General features: G+C 38.3%; 1 protein-coding gene across 1 annotated transcript; it reads left to right on the top strand.

Moving 5' to 3' along the window:
- Positions 1–823: 823 nt before the first annotated feature.
- On the top strand, positions 824–2,807 carry NAP1L3 (nucleosome assembly protein 1 like 3). The gene has a single exon (XM_061178602.1). The coding sequence runs from the start codon at positions 1,159–1,161 to the stop codon at positions 2,602–2,604; it is 1,446 nt and encodes a 481-aa protein (XP_061034585.1). The 5' UTR covers positions 824–1,158; the 3' UTR covers positions 2,605–2,807.
- The last annotated feature ends 10,955 nt before the right edge of the window (positions 2,808–13,762 follow it).

Raw genomic sequence — 13,762 nt, 5'->3', positions numbered from 1 at the left:
TGGAATTGAAAACTGCTGCACGAAAGTATAGAACAAACCGTCTGCTTTTAAATAACACTACTTAACATTTGAATGCCCTTTTATTTTATCTATAAGGTTGTTACAATCATTGCGAAGGACTACGTGGCAAATCAGCAGCAAGGATGGGGTCTATTATATGCCAGCTTAAAAAGAGAAATATAGTAAAAATGGTGTAACTGACTCACGGCAACATGGGTTCGCAAACCTTGTAGATGGATATAAACCAGGCTTGCCAAACATCACAGACAGCACTTATTAAAACTGCTACGTGGAATGCAATATGCCTGCTTTCTAGCCCCTCCCCCCTTCGCCAATAAACGACTCCCCCTTTTTCCCCCAGTGTAAAAATACATGCTCATAGAACAATTAGATAAAAGAAAAAGAATTTTAAAAATCATCCATAATCACACTACCCAATGATGCCATTTGGAGCATTTTCACCCAATTTTTTTAAAACAGATTTTTGTTACGAGGCCCCTGACAAACCAAGCGGGAATTAAGGATGAGCGGATGGGAGAAGGATATTCCTCTTCCCTTTTTAGGAATCATGACTAGTATTTTTACCTCATATCTAAGCTTTTTTTTTTTGTAATTATAAAACTATAAAGATAGAATTTTGAGGGGGAAAAAACGTCTTCCAGGGGTGTCTGCCTCAGCAACCAAGGAGCGTCTGGGAAGGAGGGCGGAGCCTGGAGGGGGCGGTGCGTTTGGTCACTCATTGGGCTGAGGGATTGTCAATCAAGCTTGCCCAGCAAATGAGGTGCGAGCTGAGGGCACACTGGGAACTAAATGAACTGGAGGTCTGACTGCGAGGGGAGGGGGCTCGAGATGTAAGCAGTGAAGAGATCTCGGGGTCTTGCACTGCGCCATTCAGCTGCGGCACGCCTCAGTCCGCCGCGGCTGCAGCTGGGAGAGGCCTTGCCTTCGCCGCTCTCGCCCAGGTCTCCGCTGCCGCTGCCACCTCCGTTGCGATCTCCTCGGCCCAGCCGCGCCCCGCCCCGCGCTCCTGCTGCCTTCACCGCTGCCAACTCCTCACCCCGAGCCTCCGCTGCCGCCACCCAAGCATCCGTGAGTCATTTTCTGCCCATCTGTGGGCGCGCGGTAGTCACCACCCTAAGAGGTGTGCAGGCTTGCAAAATGGCAGAAGCGGATCCTAACAGGGTCTTGGAACCTGCCGCCCAGGGGGTGGATGAAGAGATGGTGGCTAGCTCGTCTAGCGATTCTGGGGAAGAATCTGACAGCAGCAGCTCTAGCAGCAGCACTAGTTGCAGCAGCAGCAGCAGCAGTAGTAGTGGCAGCAGCAGCAGCAGCAGTAGCTGCAGCCACTTCTATAGAAAGAAGAGGGTACCTGGGCCTTCCAGAAGTGCGCGGCGGGCTCCGTCGGGTAGAAGTTTCGTGGATCAGCTGCCTCGGGCAGTTAGAAATCGTGTGCAGGCGCTCAGAAATATTCAAGATGAATGTGACAAGGTAGACGCCCTGTTCTTAAAGGCAATTCACGATCTCGAACGAAAATATGCCGAACTCAATAGGCCTCTGTACGATCGGCGATTTCGAATCATCAATGCGGAATATGAGCCTACGGAAGAAGAATGTGAATGGAATTCGGAGGATGAGGTGTTCAGCAGTGATGAGGAGGTGCAGGAAGAAGGCCCTAGTGAGATGCCTGCCTTAGAGGGTGAGGAAGAAGAGGATGCCCCGAAAGCAAAACCTGAGGTCAAGGCTGAAGAAAATGCAGCTCCGAAAGAAAATTCCGAGGCAAAGGCTGAAGAAAAAGCAGAGTCTAAAGATGCTCTGGAGGCCAAGACTGAAGCAAAAGAAGATCCGAAAGAATCCCCCCAGGCAAAGGCAGAAGGTAAAGAGCAGCCTAAAGTAACAGAGGCTAAGGCAAGGGCTCCAGGAAAAGAGGCTCCTAAAAGAGTTCCTGAGGTCAGGCCTAAAGAAAGAGCTCTTAAAAGAGCTCGCAAGGGAAAGCCTAAAAGAGAAGATCCTAAAGGCATTCCCGACTATTGGCTGACTGTCTTAAAGAATGTTGACAAGCTGGGGCCCATGATTCAGAAGTATGATGAGCCCATTCTGAAGTTCCTGTCCGATGTCAGCCTGAAGTTCTCAAAACCTGGCCGGCCTATAAGTTACACATTTGAATTTTGCTTTCTACCCAATCCATACTTCAAAAATGAGGTGCTGACCAAGACATATATAATAAAGTCAAAGCCAGATCACAATGATCCCTTCTTCTCTTGGGGCTGGGAAATCCAAGATTGCAAAGGCTGTAAGATAGATTGGAGAAGAGCAAAGGATGTTACAGTGACAACCACCCGGAGTCGCACAACTGCTACTGGAGAAGTTGAAACCCAGCCAAGAGTGGTTCCTAATGCATCATTCTTCAATTTCTTTAGCCCTCCTGAGATTCCTACAATTGGAAAGCTTGAACCACGAGAAGATGCTATCCTTGATGAGGACTTTGAAATTGGTCAAATTTTACATGATAATGTCATCCTGAAATCAATCTATTACTATACAGGAGAAGTCAATGGTACCTATCATGTTGGTAAAGATTATGGAAACAGGAAATATCGAAAATAAAAAAGAGTCTGCATGGAAGAATTTTCAAGAATCTCAAATTTCAAGCAGAAGTGAAGTAGGTTTATATAGTTTTGGAAAAAAAAAAACCAACCTGCCCTGTAACCTCAGCACTAGTATTCCTCACAGTCTTGAGTTTTCGTACTTTCTTGGTAGCCTAAAATATTGTCTTAAAGTGTCTAAGTATCAGTTTATTCTATCTAGCCTGTTGTAGTGTAATATTCTTCAAAATATGTAAACTGTTGTCAATTATCTAAAGCATGTTAGTTTGGTGCTACAAAGTTTTGATTTTTGTGAAGTCCTTTTGTCATGTTCCTATTAGAATGTAGCTGTGAAAACTGTCAGAATTGTTAACTGAGACAAATATTTGCTTGAAAAAAAAAAGTTCCTGAAGCATCAATGCAAATATTTTGTTTTCTTTTTCCAGCCCAGAAGACGAAGGGTTTAAATCTGCTTGTACTAGCTGTGCCTTCATTACTTTGCTATAGAAATACAATATTATACTAACTAGAACAGTGCATTGTGAAATTTGACCGCTTGAAAAAAATTAGCATACATTTAATAATGTCCATCAAGACCATATATGATATGACTGTGAGCTTGTTAATGTGCCATAGTGGTTTATAAATTTAAGCATAATGAAGTTATTGTTTACCACTGAGGTGTTAATATAACATAGTATTTAAAAAAAGTTTACTCATCTTATCCTGTGTAACTGTAAACTAAAGGTACTAACCACATTTTCTTTGTAATATGTTCTACTTTGCCTTTCATTGGAAATGATCACTTTACATCATTGGTATTTTTTTCATGTTCTTCTATTACAACCTAAAATAAATAAATGTCAAAGTGTATCGTGCTATAAAAATCTACCATTTTTGCCTCATTATAAAAAGTGTGGTGCTTATTCTAGAAAAAGCAGAGAATCCTTAGGAAAAGGGACATTTAAAAATATATAATTATCAATATAATTAACATGCTGATGCATTTCACAGATCTTAGCTCTTTTTTTGGTGGATACACATTCCAGTGATTGGAGAGAAATGGGACTGGGGAGAAGGACTAAGATAGGGGAGAGAGGAAGAGAAGGGGAGGAAGGAATGGGGAGGAGGGTTGAAGTAGAGAAAGTGGGGAGGGAGAAGGGAGAGGGAGGGTACCAGAGTGAGGAGGGGGGTGGAAGGAGAAGAGGGTGGGAGGGAGGAGAAAGGAAAGGAGGGGAGAGAAGGAAGGGAGGGGGGAAGAGGGAAGGGAGGAGGGTGGGGAGTGGAAAGGATGGGAGGAGGTAGGGATGGAGAAGAGGGGAGATAGGCAGGAGTGCCTCACCCAGAAAGGACATCCATATAAGTTGTTATCTTCACTTCCAGGAGTAGGATGGGTAAATGACCCAGGCCCACCTTCTACCGTGACTTGGGAAGAGGTCTCATTCCCATGTGTGGTTTATTTTTCCTTATAGGTGACATTATGCTTTCACCAATTCTGCACCATGTGGTTGGTTACAGAATAATTTGATCCTGAGATTTTGGTTTGAATTTATTGTGAGGAGGAAGCCCCTTAAACTCAGTTTACCAAAGAGCTTTGTACTGGGCACAAAGTCACAAGCACAACAAATAATATCTTATTTCACATCTGCCATTCCCCCAACTGCATATACTTTCCTCCAAGACCTTACAGGAAAGAGCTGTGGCAAGAGGAAGACAGGATTTGGGAATTTCTGGGTCTCTAGGTATAAAATTACCTACTAGTCTTCCCAGATCCCACCATATATATAGTTTAGTATCTTGCATTTATCCCTGCTTAACAATAGTCCCCCCCCACGTCTATAAATGTAAAAATATTCCAACCTATGAGATAGATATTTAACCAAACATGCATGTTTGGATATTTAGGTTACAATTTATACAAAATCAGGAAGTAAATTATTGCTTTTAGCAATAGCAGTGATACTCTGAGAGTGACTTTTGTAGTTCTGAGATTTTTGCAACCATCAAGGAGGGGTGTGGCAGCAGATTTACTTATAAGCCTGTGCCGAATCGACGACTATAATAAATAGCATGTACCTGGCTCACTGCTGCAGAGGTTCTCAAATGGGATATATACTGTGCTTGCCAGACATCACAGACAGTAGAGCCCTTAAAACTTCTACATGGAATGCAACATCCTTATTGCATCTTAGAACATTTACCGAGGTAGTTAGCCCCTTCCTGCTCTGTATTTTCCAGTGTTAAAGAAACGCATGTCATTATAGAATATTTGCAAAATAGAAGGAGAAGTGCAGATAATAACAATTATTCAGAAGCATACTACAGGAAGATATGCCCTGTATGTATAATAGATTGGTGTATTTTCTCCCAGTCCATCACTTTGATTAGGTTTTATCACAAGTTCTTGTCTCAAATCAAGTTGGGTGGGTGTAAGAAGCTAATTCGAAAGACAACTTATTTTTTTAACATCTTTATTGGAGTATAATTGCTTTACAATTGTGAGTTAGTTTCTGCTGTATAACAAAGTGAATCAGCTATATATATACATATATCCCCGTATCTCCTCCCTCTTGCGTCTCCCTCCCACCCTCCGTATCCCACCCCTCTAGGTGGTCACAAAGCACCGAGCTGATCTCCCTGTGCTATGCAGCTGCTTCCCACTAGCTATCTATTTTACATTTCGTAGTGTGTATATGTCAATGCCACTCTCTCACTTCGTCCCAGTTTACCCTTCCCCCTCCCTGTATTGGTATCTTTGCCTTTTCAGGTTAAGTCTGGTGGGGGTGGGGGTGGGGAACGGGCAGGTGTCATGGATTTTTGAATCAGTAAAAGCTAGGATTCCGGAAATGCAAACGGTGGGTGGTGGGTGCTTCAGCCACCTAGGCTAAGTCAAAGGTGAAAAGAGCCGGGAAACCCGATAGGCTTGCACGTTCGTTGGGCTGCAGGTTTGTCCATCACACTCGCTCAGCCAATGAATGATGCCAGAAAGAAGAGCTGGGTGGGAACGAAGCTCCTGGGCTGGGTGCGTGGGCGTGAGAAGAGTTTTACGGGGTCTTCCTCGGTGCCTTCTTATCTGCGAGCTGTTTCCTTCGGCTGTGATTCAAGGCTGAGGTCAGCCGTTCCCTTCTCTGACCCGAGCCCGACCGAAGAGGTCGTCACCTCCTCCGCGCTGCAGTCGTCCCCGCCTTCTCCTTTGTGAGTTTTTGCCATCCTGAATTGGGCACTGAGCGTCCAGGGTCTTCACTCTAAAAGTTTGTTCTTTTCCTGTAAGGTGGCAAACTCAGATAAGAAGGGGGTTTCCTAAGCAGCAGCAGAGACTGCTGAAGAGGTCAGGAAAGAAACGAGCTAAGTGAAGAAAGGGACCACACGGATAGTCAAATGATGCCAATGCCCCCATTCTGACGGGGTCTAAGGATACAGGTGTCCTTGCCCTCAAAAGGCTTCAGGGGTCAAGTGATAAGATAGAAGCTGAATTTGAAAAGGAATTGCACGCTCTTGTAAAAAGGATAAATCCTCACTTGATTAGACGTTCGTGCCCACCAGCGTAAGGATTAGGACAACCTGCAATATAATAACTTCAACACACTTATGCATTACTTCAAATTTTATGTTTTGTGTTTTTTGTGGAGTATATCTTTTAAATTTAAAAATGAAATATTTAAGTATTAAAACACATGGCATTTAGAAAAATACTTCTTTTCAAGAGATCTGGAACACAACACATTCTCTAAAGCCTCTGTGTAGTTTAGTCCTTATGATGTCCTTTTATCATATAGCTTTTAGAGAGTAACTGGTAAAATTATCAGAACTCTTCACTGAAGCTAATATTTACTTGGGAAAAAATTACTTTAAAGAGCCAATTCACGTGTGTGTTTTGCCTTACCTCAGAGGTAGGAAGGGTTTAAACCAACCTGGACCAGGTGTACCTTATTGCTGTGCTATAAATTATGTATTATGTTATGGTACATTACAAAATTTTTATCATTTGCATAAAGTAGCATAGAGTTAAGAATTTTTAATAACACATTAATATCAAGTCTCCTAGATTACTTATGTTTTTGAATTTTGCGTGACAGAGGGATTTATAAAAACATAATGGAGCTGTTATTTCCTTCTGTGTTGCTAATAGACATTAGTGTTTGCAAGTGGTTTTCTCATCTTTTACTCATAAGTTATGTAAACTAAGGGGATTAAATATATTTTCTTTGCAGTATGCGTCACTGAAAGTTATCACTTTATTATTATTTTATTACATCTTTTGATTATAAAATATGTTCATTATAGAAAATTTGGAAAATATACTGAAAAGTATAAAAATTATTTTAAACAATTCTACCTTCAAAGATAACCACATTTCATATGAAAAGAAAATATCTATATCTATCTTTATTAACATAACTACTATTCTATTCCTTTCACTTTTCACTTAATATATTTTGGAACCCTTTCTGTATCAGTGCATGTAAACTTCATTCTGTTTAACATAATGTACCATAATGTATTTCATCAGTTTCTTATGGGCATTTAGGTTAGGAGCATCTTTTTCTAACTGATTGGTAATTGTAAGCACTGTCTATGAATTAAGGAAAAATGTTGCGTATAGTGAAATATTTTACCTTTGGATTTTGTTCAGTTGTTTTTTTCTTTTTTTCCTGCAGAAGTGTTTTAATGTTAATAAAGTCACATTTATCTTTTTTTCCCCCATTACAGATATTGGGTATTTAGTTTAGAAAGACCTTTCCACACCAAGATCTTTTTTTTTTTTTTTTTTTTGTAATTGCTCATATTTTCTTAGAGTACTCTTATAGTTTCATTTAAAGTTTTAATCTTTCTGGAATAAGTTTTATGTAAGGATTGAGGTAGCTATACCACTTTTTTTTCTCTCAATACAGCTAATCAATTGTTTTGACACCATTTATTGAATATTGAATATCCAATGTAATTAATTGCTGCCTTTATTATATAATCCATTCCCTTATGTGTTTGGGCCTATTTCTGGACTGTTCTGTTCAGAAGTGTTATTCTTGTGCCAGTATAAATCTTCTAAAACAGAAATTTCTCATATATATTTTATTATCTGATAAGAAAAGTTCCTTATAAAACTTGTTTTTAAGATTTTTTGGGGGGATATTTTCACCTATTCATTTTCCCAGATGAACTGCAGTATCGCTTTTTTTCAGTCTCCCTCCCTAAAGCCTATGGATATTTTGATTAGGGTTTGTTTGATTTTATAGATTCATTTACAGAGAATCAGGAATTTCATATTATTCAGTCTTCTTATCCAAGGACAAACTGTGTCTTTCCACTTAATCAAGTATTTTTAATATTTTTCAGTAGAATTGTAAAGTTTACCTATTAAAATATAAAATAGGCTTTTTAAAAATGTTCAGAACCTGTTCTTCAGTTTCTTCTTCCTTTGTCTACCTTTTGCTTATGCTGTTCTGCTGCTTATTTTTAAATTATCTGTGCTTAGGCGTTGTCCCTTTTTTTCCAGCTTTGAATGGGAGCAACTGTTTGCTGAAGTGTGATGTGTGAAGAGGTAGGAGGAAATGAGCTTGAGCATCTCAGAAGCTTCAGTTCAGGTTTGTCTCATATCATTGTTTCCGAATTGCTATATTTTCTGCTGGAGGCCATTTCGGTCTTCAGTTTATGCTATTCTCTCCTTTCTCAGCCCTCACCAGCACCAGCTTTCGAATGAGCAGGTCAGCATGACTCAGTGAAATGCCTTGAGTTAGAGGTGTTCTGTGGCAATCTTGTAGTTAATTTCTGCTCAATGGACTGGCCAGCATCTGTAGAGTTACTTGTTGCTTGTCTCTCTCCTCATATTGAAGCAGTTTCTAAAGGTTCTCAGAAAATGAAGATGATGTGCTGGTATAATTTCTCCTTAACTCCAGCTCGCCTTTTGTTCTGTGTTATGGAGCTGTTTCCCTAAGGGGTCATTTCTTGCTGCTTTTGACGTCTGCCACAGTCCTAAGTCAGATGTTCAGAGCTTGAACACTTAAGGGAACAGCAAGCATTAGCTCAGAGTCCTGCTTTTTTTGTTGTTGTTGTTCAAATTTCATTGTAAGTGGAAGAAATTCTTTCCAATGTGTGGCTTGGGATTGTGGCTATTTCTTTGACTTGAAGATTATTTCTGCCTTTAATTTTTATTCTGATAATTCTGGTACATGGGCAGGATTGAAAACCACAGAGCGATGTAGAGAGGAATCTCCAAGAGGGGAGGGGGTATGTCGTGTGCTCTGAATGTACTGACCTCAGAAAAACTCTTTCTGCAGCACAGCTATTAACAATTCTCCTAATTTATAGTGTTACTGAAATACCAGTTTGGTGAATTTGGCCTTGGTCAAATAGGGAAATTAGCTTGGCTTTGTCTATTGGTAAAAGCATCCTTAATCAACACGTAAAAAAATTTTATTTTGAGATAAAGTTGCAAAAATAGTACAGAAAGTTGCAAAAATAGTACAGAAAGGTCCTGTGTACCCTCCATCCAGCTGCCCCTAATGGTAACACCTTACATGACTATAGTACAATATCCAAGCCAGGAAATTAACATTGGTATAATCTACAGATGTCATTCAGATTTTGCTAGATTTTACATGCATTCCTGTGTGTGTGTGTGTGTGTGTGTGTGTGTGTGTGTGTGTAGTTCTATATCGTTTTATCATATATACAGATTCATGGAACTACCACTAAAATCAAGATTCAAAACTGTTTCTTCTGTCCCTAAATTCTGGCAACTGTTAATTTGTTCTCAAACTTGAAATGAAAAAATTATACAGATTGCTATATAAATGGATATATATAGCATGTAACCTTTTGAGAATGACCTGTTTTCACTCAGCAAAATAACCTTAACGATCCATCCAAGTTGTACCTGTATCAGTAGGTTGTTCTTTTTATTGCCGAGTAGTATTCCAGTGTATTAGTCACTGATCTATGACTCTTCTATAGAAGAGTAAAAACAGGTGGAAAGGAAACAGGACTGCCAGTGGCCAGAATCTCCCATAGGGACAGAAGAAGGAATTACAAGGTCCTTCTTCCTAAAATCTGAAAGTGAAATAGTATCAATAGAAAATGCTTTTGCAATGCTTACTATGCACTAGGACTATACAAATTATTTTTCATGTAATCCTTATTACCGTATTATTAATTAGGTACAGTTATTATCTCTATTTAACAAATGGTGAGACTGAGGTACAGAGAGGTTAAGTAACTTGTCCAAGCTCACACAACCAGTAAGTGACAAAGCCAGGCTTTAAAGTTGGCAATCTGGCTCTAGTCCATGTGCTTAACTGCTCTATTATTCCACCTCTCTACCATGCTATACCACCTAGAGAAGCACTGTCTTTGTCCATACTCAAGACTAGATAGGGCCCAAGAGAAGCAGCAGAGAAGAAATAAGTACAACCTGGAAGAAAAGCGGATGCCTATCTATAGAGGAAAACTAAGAATCTCCACTTACCTAGCAGTGGTGCCCCCGAATCCACTTTGTAGCTCATGTCTGAGAAACCTTATCAAACTTTATAGCTTACTGATTCCACTGGGTAAGGTTGAGCCCCTAGGTCATATCCATCATACACAGAAGTATCATGAGAACTGGCTTAGTAAATTTCTATTTCAATTAAATATAGGGCGATCCATTACTATTAAAGATTTCTTTTACCTTTCCAACTTCTTATATTTTTATCATTCCCTGTTTTCCTGTAGTTAGCAGCAATAAAGAGCCTTTAAATCAATAGGTGTAACAAGGGAAAAGAAGATGAAAAAGTGGTTTACTCCTAAGCATCCTTGGGCAGAACCCAGAGGAACATTTACAGGAATTGGGCAATATAGAGGATGAAAGCACGGATTTGAAGTCTAATAGTCTTGGTATTGACTCCCACTTCTGTCACTTATTGGCTGTGTGACCTTACGCATGTTGCTTTGCCCCTCTAATCCTCATTTTTCCTATCTTTAAAATGGGGCTGTTACCTGGCTACTTGATAGAATTATTGTAAGGCTTAAATGAGATGTTATTTATCAAGCACTTAGCAGAGTGTTTGGCATGCAATGATAATTCAAATAATAATTTATTGCTATAATTAGGATAACTGAGTTTTACTTGGTAATTCCAGGTAAAGTATCATGATACTAAAGATGTTGAAGTTGGTATTAACTCATCCAGGTTTGTCTGTCTTCAAGAAAGAAAACCCTCTTTCCTTCATGGATTTCATGTAACTGCTCCTGTTCTTTCTTGGATTTTCCCTCCCTAAATCAATAGCTCTGAACTGATTCCTGGTAAACACCTACCTGCCTGCATCCTCCCTATATCTTCAGTCTTTGAAGGTCAATTTGAATTTTTATCCATTCCTTCAAGGAGTCAGTACTCTACCAGTTTGTTGCCTGACCAAAAGTCTGTGACGTAAACTCTTTTCTTTAGTAATGTTGAATACAACTGGACCATTTCCAGACCCCAGACATACATAGTTTGTAAGATAGTGATTTACAAACTATTTCCAGTGTGGAATGCTTTCCTCACAACCTCCTCTAGTTTTGGCCAGGGTATTAACTGGGGACATACAAGTCAGATCAGTGGGGGATTTTTTGCCATGGTTTTTAAAAATGTTCTTTTGGTCAGGAAATTCCTTTATAAGAATTGCTTGCAGAAGTTTAAGAGAACACAAGAGGTGAAAGGCAATGAATGGCATAGCAGATGGCATCTACTTAAAACATTTGCACTGCACCCCATAGGAAATGAAATTTGAGGAAAGTGAAAATCTTTCTTGTAATATTTACCTTAAACTGTCACCACTATTTACAACTTCAGGTAAAATATCCCAATGTTAGAGCTGCTGAAATTGGTATTAACTCGCACCAGCTTGTCTTGCTTTAAGGGAAAATGTCCCTTTAAATACAATAAAAATAAGGATTATGGGAATAAGATGCATTACTTACAATTATTTAGGTGTAATTCAAGTTTTAACAGAGTTTGTCAGTCTCTGGATTGAAAGACAAGTAAAAAATAATGCACCAGAACAAATATATAACTTAAAATTTTTTCATTATTTTCATTATTTTTGGGTAGGTTCAGGGTGCTAGGAAAACATTTTAACAAGTGTAATATACTTTTAAATATTGGAAAAGTTGGATTTTCACAACATAATTACTGTGTCAGCAGGTTGCCAATTAATTGTTGGAAATTCTTTTGCACGAAGACTACATCTGCATTTAATTATGCTGAAGGGCTAGAGAAAGAATGTAGTTATTTAAAAAAATTTGTATAGATGATGAGGCTTTACAGAAATGAATCCTGACTTTTTCCAATTGAATCTATACTAAATGAACAATCTCTAAGCAGCACATGGGAAGGTATCAGGACATTTCTCTAGCTTAGGGATATCCCTGGTTGATTTTCTGAACAACTGTTTTGGAAATAAGTTAGGTCTTTTCAGATGTTGTATTTAGGTTTGTTTAGCTTGTGTTATTAAATATTCCCACTAGTATAATTATTAGTGATTTCATGAGGAAGCAAGAGCTCACAAATGGTATTGGCATACCTCAACTACCATAATATTTATATGTGAAAAGAATATTGTTTTATTTCATGTAGAAACACTGATTTCGTATTAAATATGGCTTAAATCTCTGTATTATCCTAATATTATCATCTTCTTTAGTAAACACAGCGTTTGTGTATAGTAAAGTGCAGTTGAGTCAAAGTTTTGTTACTCAGGGCAGATTAGCAAATTTTCACCCACCAAAGAAGTATTAAGTGATTTAAAGAAATACCAGAATTTGTTGATGTTTAAGATCCTTTTTTTGGCCTCTCTTCTCTATCCAGCAACCTGATTTGTGATAATTTTCCTAAGGGTACCTTGTACCTAAGGAAAGGTGAGAGAGAGAATACTAGGTGACATTTGTCATCCAATTTTAGGATCTGCCTTGATAGTTCCTATTTAAAACCATACTAACACCATTTATAAGACAACGTATAAGAGGAGTGACAAACTTAGGAGAAAACTATTTGTAAAGGAAATGAATAAGCAATTCAGAAAAATACTTTTATATGTATATTAGTCTTTTGGCTAATATATATGAAAAATGCTCACCTACGCTACTAATAAAAAAGATGAAAATTAAAGTAACAAGATACTGCTATTTACCTGTTTTGTTGGCAAAAGTAAAATTTAAAAATTCCCATCATTGTTCTCATAATGTGAAGAAAAGGCCCAACCATGTGCTGCAAGTGGAAAGGTATAATGGTACACATTTTTCAGGAGTGTGATTTGGCAGTACTTAATAAAAGCCTTTAAAATGTGCATACTCTTTGACCTAGCGAATCTTCAAGGAATTTATCTTAAGGAAATAATAGTGAACAAAAACAGTTATAAGAGTGTTCATTTCGGTGTTGCTTACAATACTACTGAAATGTCTGAAACAATTTAAATGTCCAAAAAGAGGGGATTCAATTTATAAACTATTGTTTATTCATACAGCTGAATAATGTAAAGGCATTTAAAGTAATAATGTAGATCTATGCTGACATTGAAACATAGCTAAGATAAATTGTTTAATGAAAAATGTCTCAAAACTATGGAAATGTATGCATATATATGTAAATTATATGTAGTACACGAAAATATTGATACTGGCTATCTATATGTAATGGAGTTTTAGGTAATTTATATTCATGATTTTTAGTATTCTAAATTTTATATAATGATCAGAACTTACTGTTGTGATCAGAAAAGATAGAGCAGGAAAAACAGGAACATTTTAGAATTATAGACAATTACGTGGAGCTGTAGAGTCAGAAAACAAATAAGGAATTGTGAAGGTGCTATATAGGCACATATTTGTGCTATGCAATACTGGAAACTAACTTTTAAAATAATGTATTAAAAGCATATGCACAAGGGTTGTTTCCTTCACAGTGGTCACCTTAAGAGCAAACACTTATTCCAATTATGCTGACACTAACAGAATGTTAAAGATGATATACTTCCTCATTTCATAGGTGAGAAATCTTGGGCTCATTGCATCTAAATACTATCTAAGGTCACACAACAGCTAGGTAATGGGAGGTTCACAAAACCATGATGCTTTCCCTTTCCATTTTTTGGATAATTAACTATTATTATAAAACCAAGTTTTTCCAAACTCTGTGACCTTCAATGGCTGCTTTTCCCTTTAAATACCCA

Source organism: Eubalaena glacialis, chromosome X (genome assembly GCF_028564815.1).
Source record: "Eubalaena glacialis isolate mEubGla1 chromosome X, mEubGla1.1.hap2.+ XY, whole genome shotgun sequence".
Classification (NCBI taxonomy): domain Eukaryota; kingdom Metazoa; phylum Chordata; class Mammalia; order Artiodactyla; family Balaenidae; genus Eubalaena; species Eubalaena glacialis.
Note: the sequence above shows the minus strand (reverse complement) of the source record. Positions and strands in the feature narration are given on the sequence as shown.

Excerpts from the sequence above, each read along its gene's own strand:
- NAP1L3 (XM_061178602.1), top strand. The coding sequence starts at position 1,159 with ATGGCAGAAGCGGATCCTAACAGGGTCTTGGAACCTGCCGCCCAGGGG.